Source organism: Mercurialis annua, linkage group LG5, assembly GCF_937616625.2.
Source record: "Mercurialis annua linkage group LG5, ddMerAnnu1.2, whole genome shotgun sequence".
NCBI classification, from domain to species: domain Eukaryota; kingdom Viridiplantae; phylum Streptophyta; class Magnoliopsida; order Malpighiales; family Euphorbiaceae; genus Mercurialis; species Mercurialis annua.
This window is the reverse complement of record NC_065574.1, coordinates 51,217,497-51,234,351: the sequence shown is the minus strand read 5'-3', so window position 1 is coordinate 51,234,351 and position 16,855 is coordinate 51,217,497. Positions and strand designations below refer to the sequence as shown.

The 16,855-nt window shown below is 33.4% G+C and overlaps 2 protein-coding genes across 2 annotated transcripts; both read left to right on the top strand.

Annotated features, from left to right (window-relative positions):
* The first annotated feature begins 8,833 nt into the window (after nucleotides 1-8,833).
* LOC126682122 (protein FAR1-RELATED SEQUENCE 5-like) lies at nucleotides 8,834-11,419 on the top strand. The gene is made up of 4 exons (XM_050377699.2): nucleotides 8,834-10,887; nucleotides 11,013-11,090; nucleotides 11,177-11,305; nucleotides 11,381-11,419. The coding sequence occupies exons 1-4, from the start codon at nucleotides 8,848-8,850 to the stop codon at nucleotides 11,417-11,419; spliced, it is 2,286 nt and encodes a 761-aa protein (XP_050233656.2). The 5' UTR covers nucleotides 8,834-8,847.
* A 594-nt stretch (nucleotides 11,420-12,013) lies between these two features.
* LOC126682126 (cysteine-rich receptor-like protein kinase 43) lies at nucleotides 12,014-15,831 on the top strand. Its single transcript, XM_050377704.2, has 6 exons — nucleotides 12,014-12,349; nucleotides 12,471-12,610; nucleotides 13,012-13,222; nucleotides 14,044-14,278; nucleotides 14,395-14,545; nucleotides 15,186-15,831. The coding sequence occupies exons 1-6, from the start codon at nucleotides 12,256-12,258 to the stop codon at nucleotides 15,633-15,635; spliced, it is 1,281 nt and encodes a 426-aa protein (XP_050233661.1). The 5' UTR covers nucleotides 12,014-12,255; the 3' UTR covers nucleotides 15,636-15,831.
* The last annotated feature ends 1,024 nt before the right edge of the window (nucleotides 15,832-16,855 follow it).

The window sequence follows — 16,855 nt, the reverse complement described above, 5'->3', positions numbered from 1 at the left end:
TCTTCTAAAACGGAAACTTGGTCATATATGCAAAAAACTGATAGTTCGTGTATTCATATGCCAAAATTAAAAATTCGTGTCAAATACCAAAAACACGCGAAAATTAGTGATTTTCTGTGCATTTAAGCCTTTTTTATTAGATAAGGTAACTATCAGTGATGATTAAAGAAAGGCTTAATATATAGTTTGACCCCTGAACTTGTACCCTTTTCCCCATCTAACCTCTAAACTTAACGTCTCATCTATCGAACCTCTGAACTTGTTAAATAATCCGATTTAACCCCTAAATTTGATAAATACGTAAATATTAAACCCATACGTGCCACCTGTCACTTGAAACATTCTAGAAAAAATTATGTACGGAGAGGTTTAATGTTTACGTTTTTATCAAGTTCAGGGGTCAAATCGGATTATTTGACAAGTTCAGAGGTTCAATAGGGGAGACGTTATGTTTAGGGGTTATATGGGTAAAAGGGTACAAGTTCAGGGGTCAAACTATGTATTCAGCCATTAAAGAAATATAATATGACTTGTAGAATTATTGAAAGATAAAATCGATATTCCAGCTTGAGTATTAAAAAAAAATTAGTAAATTTATCTATATTTTAGAACATAAAAAATTAAAAAAATATTTATTTTTAGGAGAAGAAAAAAGCATTAGACCACAAAATATTAATATGATTAAAATTATTATATTTTAAAAACATTACAAATTTAAAATATAAATAACTATAACGATTAAAAGCAAATTGTTGTATCTCTTGTAGAAGTATTTAATTTTTAGTGATGTAAATTTGTTCATCAATATTATAAATATTATTTTGAAAATATATTAATTAAAAATAACAATAGAAAACAAAACCTTATGGCATGCTAAAAGATTAAATAAGTAAAACTTATAGTTGTAAACATTGAATACCTCTCTTTCAAAAAAAACATCGAATACCTATATTTAGGCCTTACTTGGTTTAAAAATATATAATTTTCGGAAAGTATATTTTTCAGAAAATTAATTACTGAGAAAGTTAATATGGAGAAAATTAATATTTTCATTGTTTGGTTCATTTAATAACTTCCCGAAAAGTTATATTTTATTTTTAATTAATTAAAATCTAAAGACAATATTACCCTAAATAACTAAATTGACTAATTAAATGTATAGTATTTTAATTAATTTAACTAGGAAAGATGAACTAACCTAGTTTTTGCTAGGGAAGTCATTTCTCTAGTTAAAGGGAAGTCAACCCCTTAACTTTCCGGGAAGTAGATTGACAAAAGTGAACCAAATGATAAAAAAATGCTATTTTCTAGGAAATTACACTTCCTTAGTGAACTTACCCCCAATCAAGTGAGGCCTTAAAAAAATTCTAATTTAAAATTAATTTGTTAAATGTTATTAAGCCAGCGAATCATGTAGGATTTGGCTTTGCCGATACGTTTCGTTAGTGTTGATCTTCTCTTTGACTTATTGTTCTTTGGCGAGTCCTGAGGTGGACTTCGGTATGCGAATCCTCTTAAGACTCAACTAATCGTTATTATATGTGGAAAATAGGTTTCCATGATTAGTGATGGATCTAGAGATACTGTTTGGTATAATCTTTGTCAGATCCGTTTGCGGTTTATGAACGAGCCACAAATCTCTTATGAAAGACAAATAAGGGAAACGACAAAGGGTTAAGATTGGGCTTTAGACCCCAAATTCACTATAATGCTTAAGTCAGTAAGATATTAAATTAGAGTGTGTGAAAACATGAAGTAATGAAACTATTCCCTTTTATAGGCTTTTCCGCGTGGCCTTCCTCTTTTCAGCGATGTGATACTATTGGATTTTGTGGTGTTCCATCATTAATCCCCCTGCAGTTTATATCGGCTAGGTATTCATGTCTAGGTCCTTTTCGATGCAATTTTATTATATGTAGCGCCCTTGCCTTTTTTTTATCTCGCATTTCATCTGAGTCTTAGACATGTTTCTGAATTTGGGCGTATGTCCAAATCCGGAGATCACGTCTAAGACTCGGAAGAGTTTGCACAATGATCTATTTTTCGCATGTTGCCTATTGTACTTTGTTTGCTCCTTTCAATTTTTGTTGTCGCTTCTGGTCTTCGTCATTCTTCGTGACATTTAGAAATCAAGTTACTTTCCCTGGTATTAGAGATAACTCGGGATTTATACGTTACTCCGACCCTAAAGTTATCTCTGAGACCAGGGAAACTAACTTGATTTCGTCATGCATTCTTGGAGGGGAAGCCTTTCATTTGTTTTCTACTTTCTCTCTTATTTTGTTTTCACTTTGATGTCTTCCTTTTGCTAATGGCGGCATTTATACTCGCCTTTTACTGTAGTATAGATGTTTTCCTCCTCATCGTGCTTTACGAGCGCCTGTTATTGCTTTCTTAATCTTGACGGTTACCAATCTGCATTGTCTCGTCTTCTAGAATTCTTTTGTGTTGTATTAAATGTTGTATTTTTGTCATATCATTATTCATTTGTTTGTCCTTTTCTGCTTTTCTCTCTCCACTTTATTGTTTTAGAATTTTAATTTTTAGACCGCTGTCTTTTGATTTTTCCTTCTCTTTTTCTTTCTTTTTATAAATAGTTCTCGCTGAATATTTTCTTGTTTTTTTTTTACTTCTCTCATATGTTTTTTTTCTTATTTCTTTTTGCTTCCTTTCTATTAGCATTTTTATATCACAAAAATGGCAAAAATATCTTTGATACTATGAATGACGATTTGATCAGTGACGATGATGTTTTCATCCTTTCCTATTCAATGTTGAAACGTCCATCTACTCCTCTCACTGCTCTACTGGTTTCTAATGACAAGACTACTCCATCTTCCACCGTTGTTGCTTCTCTTACCTCTCTTATGGTTATCATGCTCCCTGGCGCTTCTACTAGTGCTTTGTCTTCGGCGGCTAATGATTCGTTACAGTTTCTACCATTCCTTCTACTTCTGCTACTTCCACCCTAGCGTTGCCTTCTGGGAAGGCAAATAAAAAGCGTCCGACTACCTCTCTTCCGAATTCTGATCCTTCACCTGAACAACGTGTTAGGAAGGATATCCCTCGTTCCTACTTGGTCCTCAAAGGGGATCCTGTGGACAAGAATTGTTTTGAATGGTGTTCACCGGTTGGAGGGTGAGCATGCTTGTTTATCCCTGTGGGTTAATGGTCACTCAGGTATCCACGCCCAATTGGAGAATATGTTTGGGGTCCTAAAGAGGATTCAAGAGTGTTCTTGGAGGCAGGGTGAAGAAACCGCGTCCTTTAAGGTTGTTCACGACGATTTGAAGACTAGCCTACACGATAAAAATGTTCTTGCTTCCTCTTTGGAGAAGCGGCTTGACCTTTGTGGTAAGCAGGTTAAAAAACTCCAGAAGTCTGCTTGAATCTGGGATATCGCTTTGTGGATTTGGAGAAGGCGTTTAATAACGCCAACCTTGACAGGAGCGAGGCCGTTGATGAGAAGGAACGAATTGAGTTGGCTTTTCAGGCAGTTCAAGAGCAGTAAAGGAATCTACCGAGGTGGTTCCTCTTATGTTCCAAAAGTATCACCGGCACGTTCGTCTAGATATTTTCCAGGCTCATCCCGGGATAGATGTATCTTTTTTATCGGTTGACTTGGGTTATTTTAGGAGTCAATGTTTGTCGGCTCTTAATCAACGGTGGCATTCTTTGCATGTTGAATCTTTGACTTCTTCTGGCGTTTCCATTGTTGCTTCTTCTCCTCTTCCATTAACATTTTCTGTTGGTCTTTGAAGGGTTCCATCAGTGCTTCTCCAAGACCTTATGCGCCTTCTTTACAAGTTGCTTCTAATAAGCTTTAATTGATGTAGCTTTTGTGTGTTGTTGTTTTTTCAGATGAGGGAGCGTGGCCCCTGCCCCTGCCTGTGCCGCATATCTGCTGTTTTTTAATAAGACGTTGATTTTTATTTATTTTTCCTTGAGTGTGCTTATTCTTTGTTTTGTGTGATGTTGTTGTTGTTGCTTTGTGGATAATGACCCTTCTTCCTTTCTTTTTGTTTGCTTATTTTGCGAAAGATATTTTTTCTGTACTTTATTTTTGTGAGAGATGTTTTTTTTTACTGTTGTCTTATGAGAAATGTTACTCATATATTTTGGTTGTTGCCTTGAGAGATGTTTTTTATATGTTTTGGCCGTTATCTTGTTTGGTTATCCTTTGTTGTTTCATTTTTTCCTTCTTACTTGTTGTAGTTGAATGACCCAACCCATACATGCTTGAGGGTCATAGCCTTGGCATATCGTGTCTTCCTATCTTTCCGGTTTTATTATTTGTTTTGCTATTTTCCTGAAAGTACTTTTTCATATATTTTATTTTAATGATCATTACAATGGCTACCGTTGTTGTTACTACTCCACTTTATTATTTGCTCTTATATCTTTTTGTTTTTTCCCTTTGCTTGTCTCTTTACCTTCTTATTTGCCTCTTCTTTTGTTTTCTCTATGGCCACCATATAACACCTTGCTACCACCTTCTGGTGTCCTTTGACATTGAATATTCCTCCAATCGTTGGTATCTTCATGGTTAAGTATCGAATGTTTGTTATTTCCCCGAGTCATAAAGGAACGTCTTCCTAGTATTCTGTTGTATGCAAATGGCATTGTTGATAATGCTGAATTCGGTATTGATTTCTTTTGCTGCTTGTTCTCCTCAGCTGAATTTTAAGATCAAATCTACTAAACCTTTAGGTTGGATGGGATTCCCGCCGAGGCCGACAACGGGTGTTGGGAAATGTTTAAGCTTTCCTAACCCTCCCCTAATTCCAATATATACTTCTCATGCCATTAGGTTGGCTACATTCCCTTTATCAACCAACAACTTCATCCCCAAATAATTTTTGATGATTCCTTCTACTACAAGCGCGTCACTATGCGAGCCTTGTACGTGTGTTCCATCCTCTGGTCCGAAGGTGATGATGCTAGCGGTGCTCAACTCCCCTCTTGTATTTTCAACTACTTGCATGATTTCTGCCATGGATCTCTTTCTTACGGTTCTCAAGGTCATTCGTCCTATGATTATGTTGATAATTCTTGTTACTTCTTTTTTCGTAGTCTTTTCTTCCTTTTTTGTCTGCTTTCTGTTTCTGATGTTTTCCTTCTTCTTTTTGATGTGTGAATTTCCTCAGAGACCCTCATTTGATTAATTTCTCTATCTCCTTCTTCAGTTCTTTACACTTTTCTGTGTCATGTCCATAGTCCATGTGGAACTTACAATACTTGTTTTTGTCCCGTGTTCCGGTCCAATGCACCATTCTTCTTGGCCATGTCAACGGGGTCCTGCTCTTCTCGACCCATATTAGCACATTGGTTCTCGTAGTGTTGATTGGGGTGAACACCTCGATCGGATCGATGTATCTCTCGTTTCTATAACCACCATTTATGTATTTGTTGTCATTCCGCTAGTGGCTGGAATCTTCGTAGGGGAAGTACCGGCTGATACTTCGGTGGCTGTTAGGATAATCTCTTCTTGTGCGATGTTTGTCTTTGCATAGAGCTCCTTTTTTCTTCTTTCTTTGACACGTCCTGATTTTTCTTTCTTCCTCCATTATCCACATTTATACACTTTTGTGCCAGCGACATGACCTCCTGATAAGTCTTTGGATTCTTTGAACTTAACTTGTCTCAAGCACACCTATTCGGGTCCCCTTCTTCAGCGTCTGTACCACTGTGTCATTGTTTAAGTCCTCAATCCTCATTGCTTAATTGTTGAACCACTCTATGTATGCCCTCAACGTTTCTCATTCTCCTTGCCTACATCTATACAGCTCCTCCGAGTTTCTCTTGGACGGCATGTTTATGAAAAATCTCATTATAAATTTGTGTTTCAGTTGTTTTCAGTTGTTGATTGTTCTTGCCTCCAAGCTGTTGAACCAACCATGCTCCGTATCGCTCAAGGTGGTAGGAAATGTCTTACAAAGTATGGCATCAGTGACATCTAGGAGAACCATTTTGTTGTAAAATTTAGTTACATGGTTTTCTAGACATCCAGTTCCGTCAAAGTTGACAAAATTTGGTACTTTGAACCTTTTGGGCAGTTTCTCTGATAAAATGCTTGCTGCCAAGTGGTGGTTTCCCTCGTGCAAGGCTTCTGGTGTTGATAAGTTCTCTTGCTTTACTTTTCGTTGGTGACTGCATGGCTTCAGCTATTAACCTCTGCACCTCTATCAAGTCAACTCCTTCCGTTGCAATCTTCGATTATCTTTTTCTTGTTAGTCCTGGTGGGTAGGGGTGAGCAAAAACCGAACCAAACCATTAATCCGATCCAAACCAACCCGAAATTAATTATGGTTTGGTTAAAATGGTTAAAATGGATTGGTTTGGTTTCAAATTATAAAAAAGTATGGTTTTTGGTTTTGGTTTGGTTTCTACTAGTGGTTAACCGAACCGACCGAAAAACCGAAATTTAGAATAATATTATTTTTATTAATATTTATATATGTATAAATAAATATAAAAATTATTTATTGAAATATTTATATATAAATATAATATGTGTGTGTAGATACATATATGAAAATAAAACATATAAACTAATACACACATATAAGTAAAAATTATTACGTATAATTATATATAATTTTTATCTAAATCTATATTAACCAAACCGAGCCAAACCGAACCGAAACCGATGATAAAGTTTGGTTAACCGAACCGAAATTTTATATAAATCTTTGGCGTGGTTTGGTTTTTATATTTTCCCTTAAAATATGGTTTGGTTTTGGAGTTTACTAAACCAAACCGAACCGAACCGAACCATGCTCACCCCTACTGGTGGGGTTTACGTTGGTTCCTTTTTTTTGTTCGGGTGGTTGGCCGTTTCATCATTTCTTCCGTGTCCACTTGCATTTTTGTCTTGTCATGTTGTCTTGTGCCTTCATCATCGGCGGTTCCTCCCTCTCTCACCTTTTCTTCTTGGTTTCCTTTTGTTCTTCTTACTTGTGTCAGGATCTCAGCGTGTTGGTGGCTTCCTTGATTACCATAGCTATGTCCGATCAGAACTACTTCAATGTACCATCGATATTTTGATTGATCACTTCATGCAGGGTTGGGTCAGAGTTTCCTCCTTGGCTAGGTTCAGGCGTTCCAAATCCTTAGAAGTGGATAAGCGATGACCTTTCCATTGGTGGCGGGATCGTCGGGGTGAAGGGATTGTCATTGGATGTTTTACGAACATCCTGGTTCAGCAGACATTTCCTTTGTTTGTGGGGTTTGGTAGATTTTTCTTATTTTCCGTCATCTTGGGATCCTATAACTAATTTTTTTATTTGGAAACAAAATTACCACAGACGGCGCCAAATAATGGATCCGTTTATGCTTTGTGAATGAGCCGAATCTCCTTTGAGAGATAAAGAAAACAACAAAGATCAATTGATTATGTTATTTACTAAATGTGGAATTTGACGTATGTACAATTTATGTTGAAATAAATTTGTTAAAAAAATAAAGTTACTGATGAATTATAACTTAAATAATATAAGCACTAGACAGTAAAGTGTTAAGTTGTAGATTTAAATTCTCTCCAAAACGCTCTCCCTTTCTGATTAAAAAAAGAACAAAAATTTCCTACAAACACTATAGCAGGAGACTCCTGCAACAGTGTCCGGAAAAAGTGACACGTTATTATATAATGGCTTTCTATAATGGCTAATTAACCTTTTAATTCAGATATATTTAATCAGTTAAGTTTAGGTATTTAACTAGTTAATTAACCAAACTTTAACACAATTTTCTTAACGTAACAATTCTTATTTAGAGCCAAAACTTCTTTACAATTCTAGAAGAAGCAGCGTCATTGTTTACAGTAGTTAATATAAATTCTAATTCTAATTAGGTTAAGGATTTTGATAACTATTAAAACACTATAACCTAAATCATCTATATATAGAGCAATTATTTTCATTGTTAGATATCAAAAAAACATTCAGGTAATATATTGCCTATTTTATGTAGTTCTTTTATCAAAAAAAAGTACTTAATTATACTATGTAATGCAGATTATTGGTGTTCTCATAAATTTTTGAAGCAACTTATCAAGTAAACAGTCATCAAACTGAAAGTGATCAAGCATCGAAAAACAGGTAATTATATTTTTTTAGTTATTTATTTTTAATATAAATTAAGATAATCTTATGTTTGAATTTCATATCAATTAAAATTTATAAATAATGAATTATATGCTTATGGTGAATTTTTTAAGGATTGTCCCTTTTCTTTTCATTATTAATGTTTGTTTCATACAGTAAAATTATAAAAATTATTTTTAAAGCAAACACAGGTAAAGATTTAATTTTATTAAAATAAAATCATAAGCTAAATAATTCGAATCATAAATAGTTTAAGTCAACATAAACTTTTTACAAAAGAAACTTGAAATAATAAAGTAACTTAGCTTAATTTATTCATGATTAAAATAAAAATTAATATTTATATGCATTCCTAACAAATACTATTATTGCTGTTATTATGTATTCTATCCATTTATTATTTATTTAATTTGATAGTTATTCGTAATCACTATCATAAAATTTAACTGTTTATAGTTGTACAAATTTTTAAAAGGAATTATTTTTGTAACTTTACATGTAATTCTACTTATTGTTATATAGTTATCTCTAAGTTGAATGTAAATTTAGATTTTTTGTTATTAAATTATATTCTATAAAAATTATATTGTTGTGCACTGCTATATAATTCCAGTTTTACTAAATATCATTGTTCATTCAAAAATATTACATAAAAAGTTAGATTGCATTTTTACGAGTCTTAAATATTTAATTAGTTAATGATTAATTTTGATATAATAAATATATTTCTTTATCAGATTAAATGGATATCGAAGAGCCATGTATTGGTATGAAATTTGACAGTGAAGAAAGTGTCTATACATTTTATAAAAGTTATGCTCACAAACTTGGATTTAGTGTTAGAAAACAATATGTGCGGCGTGTGGATGGACATATAAAGAGAAGAACTTTTTGTTGTTCAAAACAAGGTCAAAAAGGTGTTGACAAAAGATCCGAACAAGTAAAATTTGAGCATCCAATTTCCAGAGTCAATTGTTTGGCACAACTGACATGTCAGCTTAAACCGAACAGTATGTTTGAAGTTATTTCTTTTAAGGCAGAGCATAGTCACGAACTTACTCCTACACCGATGAAACACATGTTAAGATCACAAAGACAAATTACATCAGCCCATAAAGCTATTGCTGATGATGCTGCAAAGGCTGGATTATCTGTCAGGTCCACTATTAATTTACTAACTTCACAAAGTGGAGGCCGCGAATTTAATGGATTTTTAGATAATGATTTTAGAAATTATATATCCGCCAAGCGTAGAACAGAGATGATTAGAGGAGATGGTCATGCTATTATGGAGTATTTTCATAAAATGCAATTACAAGATCCTTCTTGTTTTTATTTGGTGCAATTTGATGATGCTGATAATTCCATATTAAATGTGTTTTGGGCAGATGGGAGATCAATTATCGACTATCAACATTTTGGAGATGTCGTATGTTTTGATACAACTTATAGAACAAATGAGTATGCTAGGCCGTTTGCTCCATTTATTGGCGTTAATCAACATAAAAAAAGTATTATTTTTGGTGCAGCGTTACTATATGATGAAACAATATCATCGTTTAAATGGTTGTTTGAGACTTTTCTCAGTGCAATGTCTGGTAAGCAGCCTAGAACGATATTGACAGATCAGTGCCCCGCTATGGCCAAAGCAATTGAAGAAGTATTTTCTGAAACTCATCATCGATTATGTGTGTGGCATATTTATCAAAACGCTGCTAAAAATTTAAGTCATGTTTTTCATTCATCAAAACAATTTGCATATGATTTTAGCTCTTGTGTATATGGTTATGAAGAGGAAGATAAATGGCTTCAAGCTTGGGATGATATGCTTAATAAGTATATGCTTACTGATAATACATGGTGCAATGGAATTTTTGAAGTAAGGAGAAAATGGGCTATGGTTTATGGGTGGCATATGTTTACAGCTGATATGATGAGCACCCAGCGAAGTGAGTCAATGAATAACGTCCTAAAAAAATATTTGGATGCAAAGAATAACTTTACTCATTTCTTTGACAATTATAACAGGTTGTTGTCAGATAAGCGGTATGATGAGTTGTTAATAGAGTTCAGAATGAGAGAAAGAGTTCCTGTTTTACAAGCTGATGTGGAGATGTTAAGACATGCTTCAAAGGTATACACTCCAGCGGTATATAAGATGTTTCAAGATGAATATATGAAGATTTTAGATTGTGTTATGCACAAAGTTGACAAGTCTGAACATGTTACCAGTTATAAAGTCCAGTGTGGTAGAAAAGATCAAGAACATTTGGTCACATTAGACGCATTAACACAATCAGTTAAGTGTAGTTGCATGAAATTTACGTTTGTGGAAATCTTATGCGCACATACTTTGAAAATTCTTGATAAGAAGAATATCAAACAGATTCCGCCACAATACATCTTAAAGAGATGGACAAGAGATGCAAAAATTGGAATGATTGAGGACAATTATATCATTGCGGTTGGAAGTAGTCCGCAAGAGTCAATTGGAAAAAGGTATTCATCTTTGAGTCATAACTTTCGAGAAATATTGGCACTTGCATCAGAAAGTGAGAATATGTATGAGCATACATGTGAAGATTTCAAGAAATTATTGAAAGATTTGCAAGAAATGAAGATAAGTAATAATCCATCTAGTTTGTCCAACTTAAAAGTTGACAAAACATCTTCTCCTGTTATATGCGAAGTTAAAAAAAAAGCGACTGTTGGACGTCCAAGTAAAAGGATAAAAGGTGCTTTAGAAAAAAGAAAAAATATCAAACGTCGATCTAAATCACAGGTGATTTTTAGATATAACACATAAGTTATTTTATATGAATTTAATGTTTTAAAGTTGTGTTTTTATGTTAAATTATTATCTATGTTATATTTTAAAATTTCTTATTTACTGTAATATTATTTTAGGATCAAAATGTCACATGCATCAATTCAGAACAAGAAGATTTGAATGCCGAATTACAGGAATTTGAAAATACTAATAAGGTATATGTGCATTTGTTATATTATTTTAAGATATATATTACATATTTATTATTTTGATATATTTATCTTTTATTATTTATTTGAAGGAATCGAGTGGAAAATATTTATCTGAAGATGTTATTACTACTCAAGAGATATTAGAAAGTCCATCACAAAATGATTGTTCTTACATATTTTCTAGTCAAAATCAATTCTCATATACTCAACTTCTTCAGGTAATTGATCATTTAAAAAATTAAAATTTTTTTATTTCAATTTTTTAATATATTTATAATTGTTTATTTTTACAGGATGCAATTGCAGATTCTAAGAAGAAAAATATCGAATGAATTTTGAAAAAATAATTTTAGTTTGCTTTTTTTTATCTATTTTATATTAAAACATTAAACATAAGGTTTTAATGTTTTTTTCTTTATTTTATGTTTAGTTTTTATTGAGTTACATGCAAGTGTAAAATTATCCTATCACTTAAATATAATTTTTTTCTTTCTAATTACGTATTCATTTAATGGTTTTATGTTATGAATGTAATTAATTTTATGTATACAAAATCTAATTATTAAAAGCTGCTGTTCCATTAATCTCTCAAAAAAAAAAAAGTTATAGAATTATATAATTTATGGTTAACTAAATAGACTAAATGGTTAAATGAAGGCAGCCTTATTATGTTGGTGTAAAAGTATGGTTAAATAACCAGTTGAGTATCTGAATTAAAAGGTTAATTAGCCATTATAGAAAGCCATTATATAATAACGTGTCACTTTTTCCGGACACTGTTGCAGGAGTCTCCTGCTATAGTGTTTGTAGGAAATTTTTGTTCTTAAAAAAAATAAAGCTGCAATTATCCAAATAAATTGAATTGATATAATATATCGGTGGACTTCAGAATTGGTTCTGACTTTTTAATTTCAGAAAATGAATAAAACTAAGATCATCAGGCGCGTTTTTTCGCCAGTCAGACAGGTCAAGGCGTTTATTTTTCCTTGCAGAGTTTGGTTTACCTGTTCTCATTTATTTCTCAAAGTACAAATACAAATCAAATACAATAATGTAATGTCCATCAAAATAAATAAAGTACTCAAATCTTACTGCTCATCCACAATCTCAAATCTTCTTACACAGCTTATCTGATTCTTTTTTTTTAAAATTTCTTTTTTACTCTCCCATGGGAGTAGTTTTAACAACTCTTAAAAAGATCATGACAAAGTCGAAGAATTTCTTTCAGAATTTGATGAAACCCTTTTTTAGTTCAAGCAAAGGTATGAATGAACATAACCCAGTTCTTTTCTTTGAAGAAAGATTCTGTTTTGGCTGTTTAATTAATCAAATTTATGGTTTTTAATGTTCTTGATTGTTTTTTTTATGTTGTGGTTTAAGCAGAGGGCCAAATTGAAGAGGATTTGGATAGAATTGCTGCACAAGAACAGAAATTGTTTGCATTTGATACTTTAGTATCTGCTACTAAGGATTTTCATCCAACTCATAAGCTTGGTGAAGGTGGGTTTGGACCTGTTTATAAGGTAATCATCTTAATCTTGGGTGATTTAGTTTATTGGTGGATCCTAAATTTTGATTGCTTTGAAAATTTGGTAGGTAGAATTGAACTTGTTTTGGGTTTTCTGGGTGTTTTCCATTTTGTTTTGGTGTCTTAAACATTTTAGGTAGCACGGACACGGAGAAACGCCAAGTATCCGACACGTTTACGAAACGGGAAACGTTGGTTGAATGAAGAGTCCGGGCTACCTAAAATTTTGGTGATCATAATTGGAATAAGAAAAACAAATGGGATGTAAATTTGAAAAGATTTTAGTAAATAATAAGTTGTGCAAGTTTTTAGAATCTTGAAATGGGCTTAGATTGTTTAGATTATTAATAATTAAAGGAGGAATAATATGTATGACTTGTGGAATGATTTGAATAGGGGAAATTAGCTGATGGGAGAGACATTGCTGTGAAGAAATTGTCACACAGTTCAAATCAAGGAAAGAAAGAGTTTATGAATGAGGCTAAGCTCTTAGCGCGTGTCCAGCACCGGAATGTTGTAAATTTGTTAGGATATTGCGCTCATGGAGCGGAGAAGCTATTAGTTTACGAATATGTTACTCATGAGAGCCTTGACAAGTTTCTCTTCAGTAAGTACTTGCAACTTTTAATTATCAAAAAAAAAAAGTAGTCGAGCCTTTTCATTTGATCTTGTTAGACGTTATTTGCCTGTGGGATTATCTATTTGAATGCAGTTCAATCAGATGGCATAAACATTTATTGTTAAAATTCCAAGTCTGAAACTTAGTTGCTCACAAATTCAAGATCATACTTTGCCAACCTTTCAAGTTTTGACTCTATCTAAAGAAGTTGGACATTTTCTGTTTGTTCTCAAATCGGGACTGCTGACAACTTCATTGATAGTTGCATATAGTTAATGGTTTCTTAAGCTCCTCTCAATAATTATCTTGTAATATTCTAATTCTTCCCAGCATTAAGTCTGCTGAATTTCGTTTTATTGAAGAACTACAGTTTTATTTCGTTCATCTGTTTGTTTGCTTGACCAAATTTAGGATATTTTGTCTTTAAGGTATAATGCCATTTGCAAATTCCAAATGATAGGCATTTTCTTTTATATTAATATGTTTTGGTTGACCAGACTGAATTAAAATAACATAATTCGTTTTTGTTTGCCATGTATAAAAAAATGAAACTATTTAACAACCATTCCTAATGACATGAACTCAGTTAGTTAAATAAAAAAAGAAACTGGAGTTTGCTGTAGATTTCATCAAGAGATATGAAATATATACTTTTTAATGTATTCTCGATCTCTAACTGCCATGTGATATATTGAAAACATAGGAATGATAGAACTTCCTCTTAGTTATCGTTAATTTTATTTTCGATATTTAGCATTTGAATTTTCTAAGTATCGGAACAGTATGGTAATAGTGTTGATTTGATCCAGAAACCAATAAAAGAGAGCAACTGGATTGGAAGCGGCGATACGATATTATAACCGGCATTGCACGGGGGCTGCTTTACCTTCACGAGGACTCACACAATTGCATCATCCACCGTGATATAAAGGCCAGCAATATTTTACTCGACGATAAGTGGATTCCTAAGATTGCTGATTTTGGTATGGCTCGCCTCTTCCCTGAAGATCAAACACATGTCAACACTCGTGTTGCTGGTACAAAGTATGTTCAACCATCATATTGTAACTTTAGCTTTATTTTCTCAAGTGTATTATAGTATAAACCGAGTTCTTAGTCCGGAGCTGGTCACTAATGGATGTGCTTGTAATTGTCAACAGCGGGTATATGGCTCCGGAGTATGTCATGCACGGCCATTTATCAGTGAAGGCGGACGTTTTCAGCTTCGGGGTCTTGGTGTTGGAGCTAATAACTGGTCAGAGGAATTCACAGTTCAATCAATCACTAGAAGCTCAAAATCTTCTCGATTGGGTAAGACTACGATTTTCTGTGTTTCCACTTATGTCATTGTTTGTTTATAGATCTTAATTTAGTGCAGTCGGTATGCAAATCTTCTTGGATGGACCAATCAAGTTTCTGTTCTTGGTCTTGTTGATTTTCATTTATGTTGGGCTCTTCTTGCTTATTAAATTAGGTATCTTTTCTATCATTGAAGTCAAACGATAAATTTCAAAATGTAAAAGTCAAAGCTAAGTAATCAAGAAGGTTAGATCTTTTGAAGATAAATCAAAAAGATGACACGAACAATTGATAGTCGCATTGTAAAAAGGCGATTACATCTAGTAAGGTATTAGAATTTATAAAATGTGTGGTGTCATTGTTGTGGAAGAGCCCTTGGTCAAGAATTGATTTAAATGATAGTTATATTAAAGTTGACTTCCTATTTGAGAAATAGTGTCAAAATCAAATGAGGGTGTGGAATGAATGTTAACGGAAGCGCTGAAACGAAAAATGGCAAAACAATAATTATTTATAAAAATAGGTTAAAAATTTAATAGTATGGAATTTCAGAAGCGTTGAAACGCAGAAACAAAGACTTAATAAGTTTCCGTTGAAATGCTTTTATGTACATCTAACCGTATCTAATGAATTACACATTATTGTTGTACAGGCATATAAGCTCCACAAAAAAGATAGGAGTATGGAATTAATAGATCCATCATTAGTATCGTCGGCAGTCCCGGACCAAGTAAAGATGTGTGTTCACATAGGCCTTCTATGCACACAAGGCGACCCACAGTTACGTCCGATTATGCGACGAGTAGTCATTTTGTTGTCAAAGAGACCTGGCAATCTAGAAGAACCAACTAGACCCGGTATACCCGGTTCCCGATATAGAAGATCACGTAGGCCGCCAGGAATGTCCTCATCCGCCAAAACATCCGGTGATTCAGATTCGCGCACATATTATTTGAGCACTACTACTAATACTGCTTCAGCATCTGGTACATCTGGCACATCTGCCACATCTGCTACAGCATCGACTACTGCTACAGCATCGACATTAACTTGCAGTGACCCGAGATTAGATCCTCACGGCAAGCGTCCAATGGAAAGTTAAAAACCGAGCTTCATTGCGATTTTATGGATATTCTTTGTGAAGTATAGGTGTAAATAAAGATTAGTATTTTAGCATGTAAATTTTGAGAAAAATTAGTCACTAAACCACGGGATAGCGCTAGATAATGCAGAGAGTGGAAAATTGCTTCTCTAGGGTATTTTGCATATTGGATTTGCAGTCTGAAATTTTTCCTTAATGCGCATGATTCTACTTGTGGATGTTTGTATTGTATGCATAATAGTCCCTGATTTTTAGGGTGTCAAAATGAATCGCGTTCGATTGGAACGCACTCCGTTAAATAATCAATTAAACGGGTTATGTGTGTCAATCCATATAATATATTTAATTTGGTGGTCGATTATAAATTATTATAATACGATCCATTTAACTCATTGATTACAAAAGACTTGGATATGAATTATACTAACACAAAACGTTTAATTCATTTATTTTAATGATATGAATGTATGATACCAACACAACATATTTAAAATATTTATAAATGGATCAAGTATGACTAATACTAACACGACATATTCATTATATTTATCTATATCACGTTGTTGCAACACGATACAATATATTTTAAATTGTAATATAAATCGATTGAATGAATTTACTATCAACCAGTAACGAAACCATTCACAATTTTGAATAGTTTCTTACTCGAACTATCCTTAAATCCTTTTTTTTTTAAATGAATAGAGTTTGTAGTGACATTATAGTAGAAAGAGGTTAACTCTGAGCTGCCGGAAAATCAGAAGTAATTTATATATTATCTTGCTCGGACTGAAATAATTCCGATTATGCCACTATTATCAACCCGAACACAAACATATTTCAAATCGTATATACATTTAATCTCAATTTTTTTTTAATGCTAAGTGAATCGTTTTAGGACACCAAATCATCCGAAAGAATGTTGACTCTTTTAGGTCAGTCTCAGTCTCCCTATTATCATTCTTCTCATCTGTAGCTTTACCTGTGCAATAGTTCAACTGCCAGGCGGACCAGACAGCAGAGTTCCTCTCTTCCTAGGTCCTAGGTAGAAGCTAACATATACCTTGCTAATATACGCCTCAATGCTCATTTCGCTTTCAATACTTGGCTGTTGATCCAGCCGTTCGATTCATCATATAATCACATCAGCTCAATCTCACGTGAACTTTATTTCGTGTCCTCCTACTATTCGCTACTTTACTCTCTAAGCTTTAATACAC

Bases quoted from the DNA above. Each gene is read 5' to 3' on its own strand.
- LOC126682122 (XM_050377699.2), top strand. From the start codon at position 8,848: ATGGATATCGAAGAGCCATGTATTGGTATGAAATTTGACAGTGAAGAA. The intron at 11,091-11,176 runs GTATATGTGCAT...ATTTATTTGAAG, and splicing joins AATTTGAAAATACTAATAAG to GAATCGAGTGGAAAATATTT. The intron at 11,306-11,380 runs GTAATTGATCAT...TTATTTTTACAG, and splicing joins CATATACTCAACTTCTTCAG to GATGCAATTGCAGATTCTAA.
- LOC126682126 (XM_050377704.2), top strand. From the start codon at position 12,256: ATGGGAGTAGTTTTAACAACTCTTAAAAAGATCATGACAAAGTCGAAG. The intron at 13,223-14,043 runs GTAAGTACTTGC...GATTTGATCCAG, and splicing joins CCTTGACAAGTTTCTCTTCA to AAACCAATAAAAGAGAGCAA. The intron at 14,546-15,185 runs GTAAGACTACGA...ATTGTTGTACAG, and splicing joins CTCAAAATCTTCTCGATTGG to GCATATAAGCTCCACAAAAA.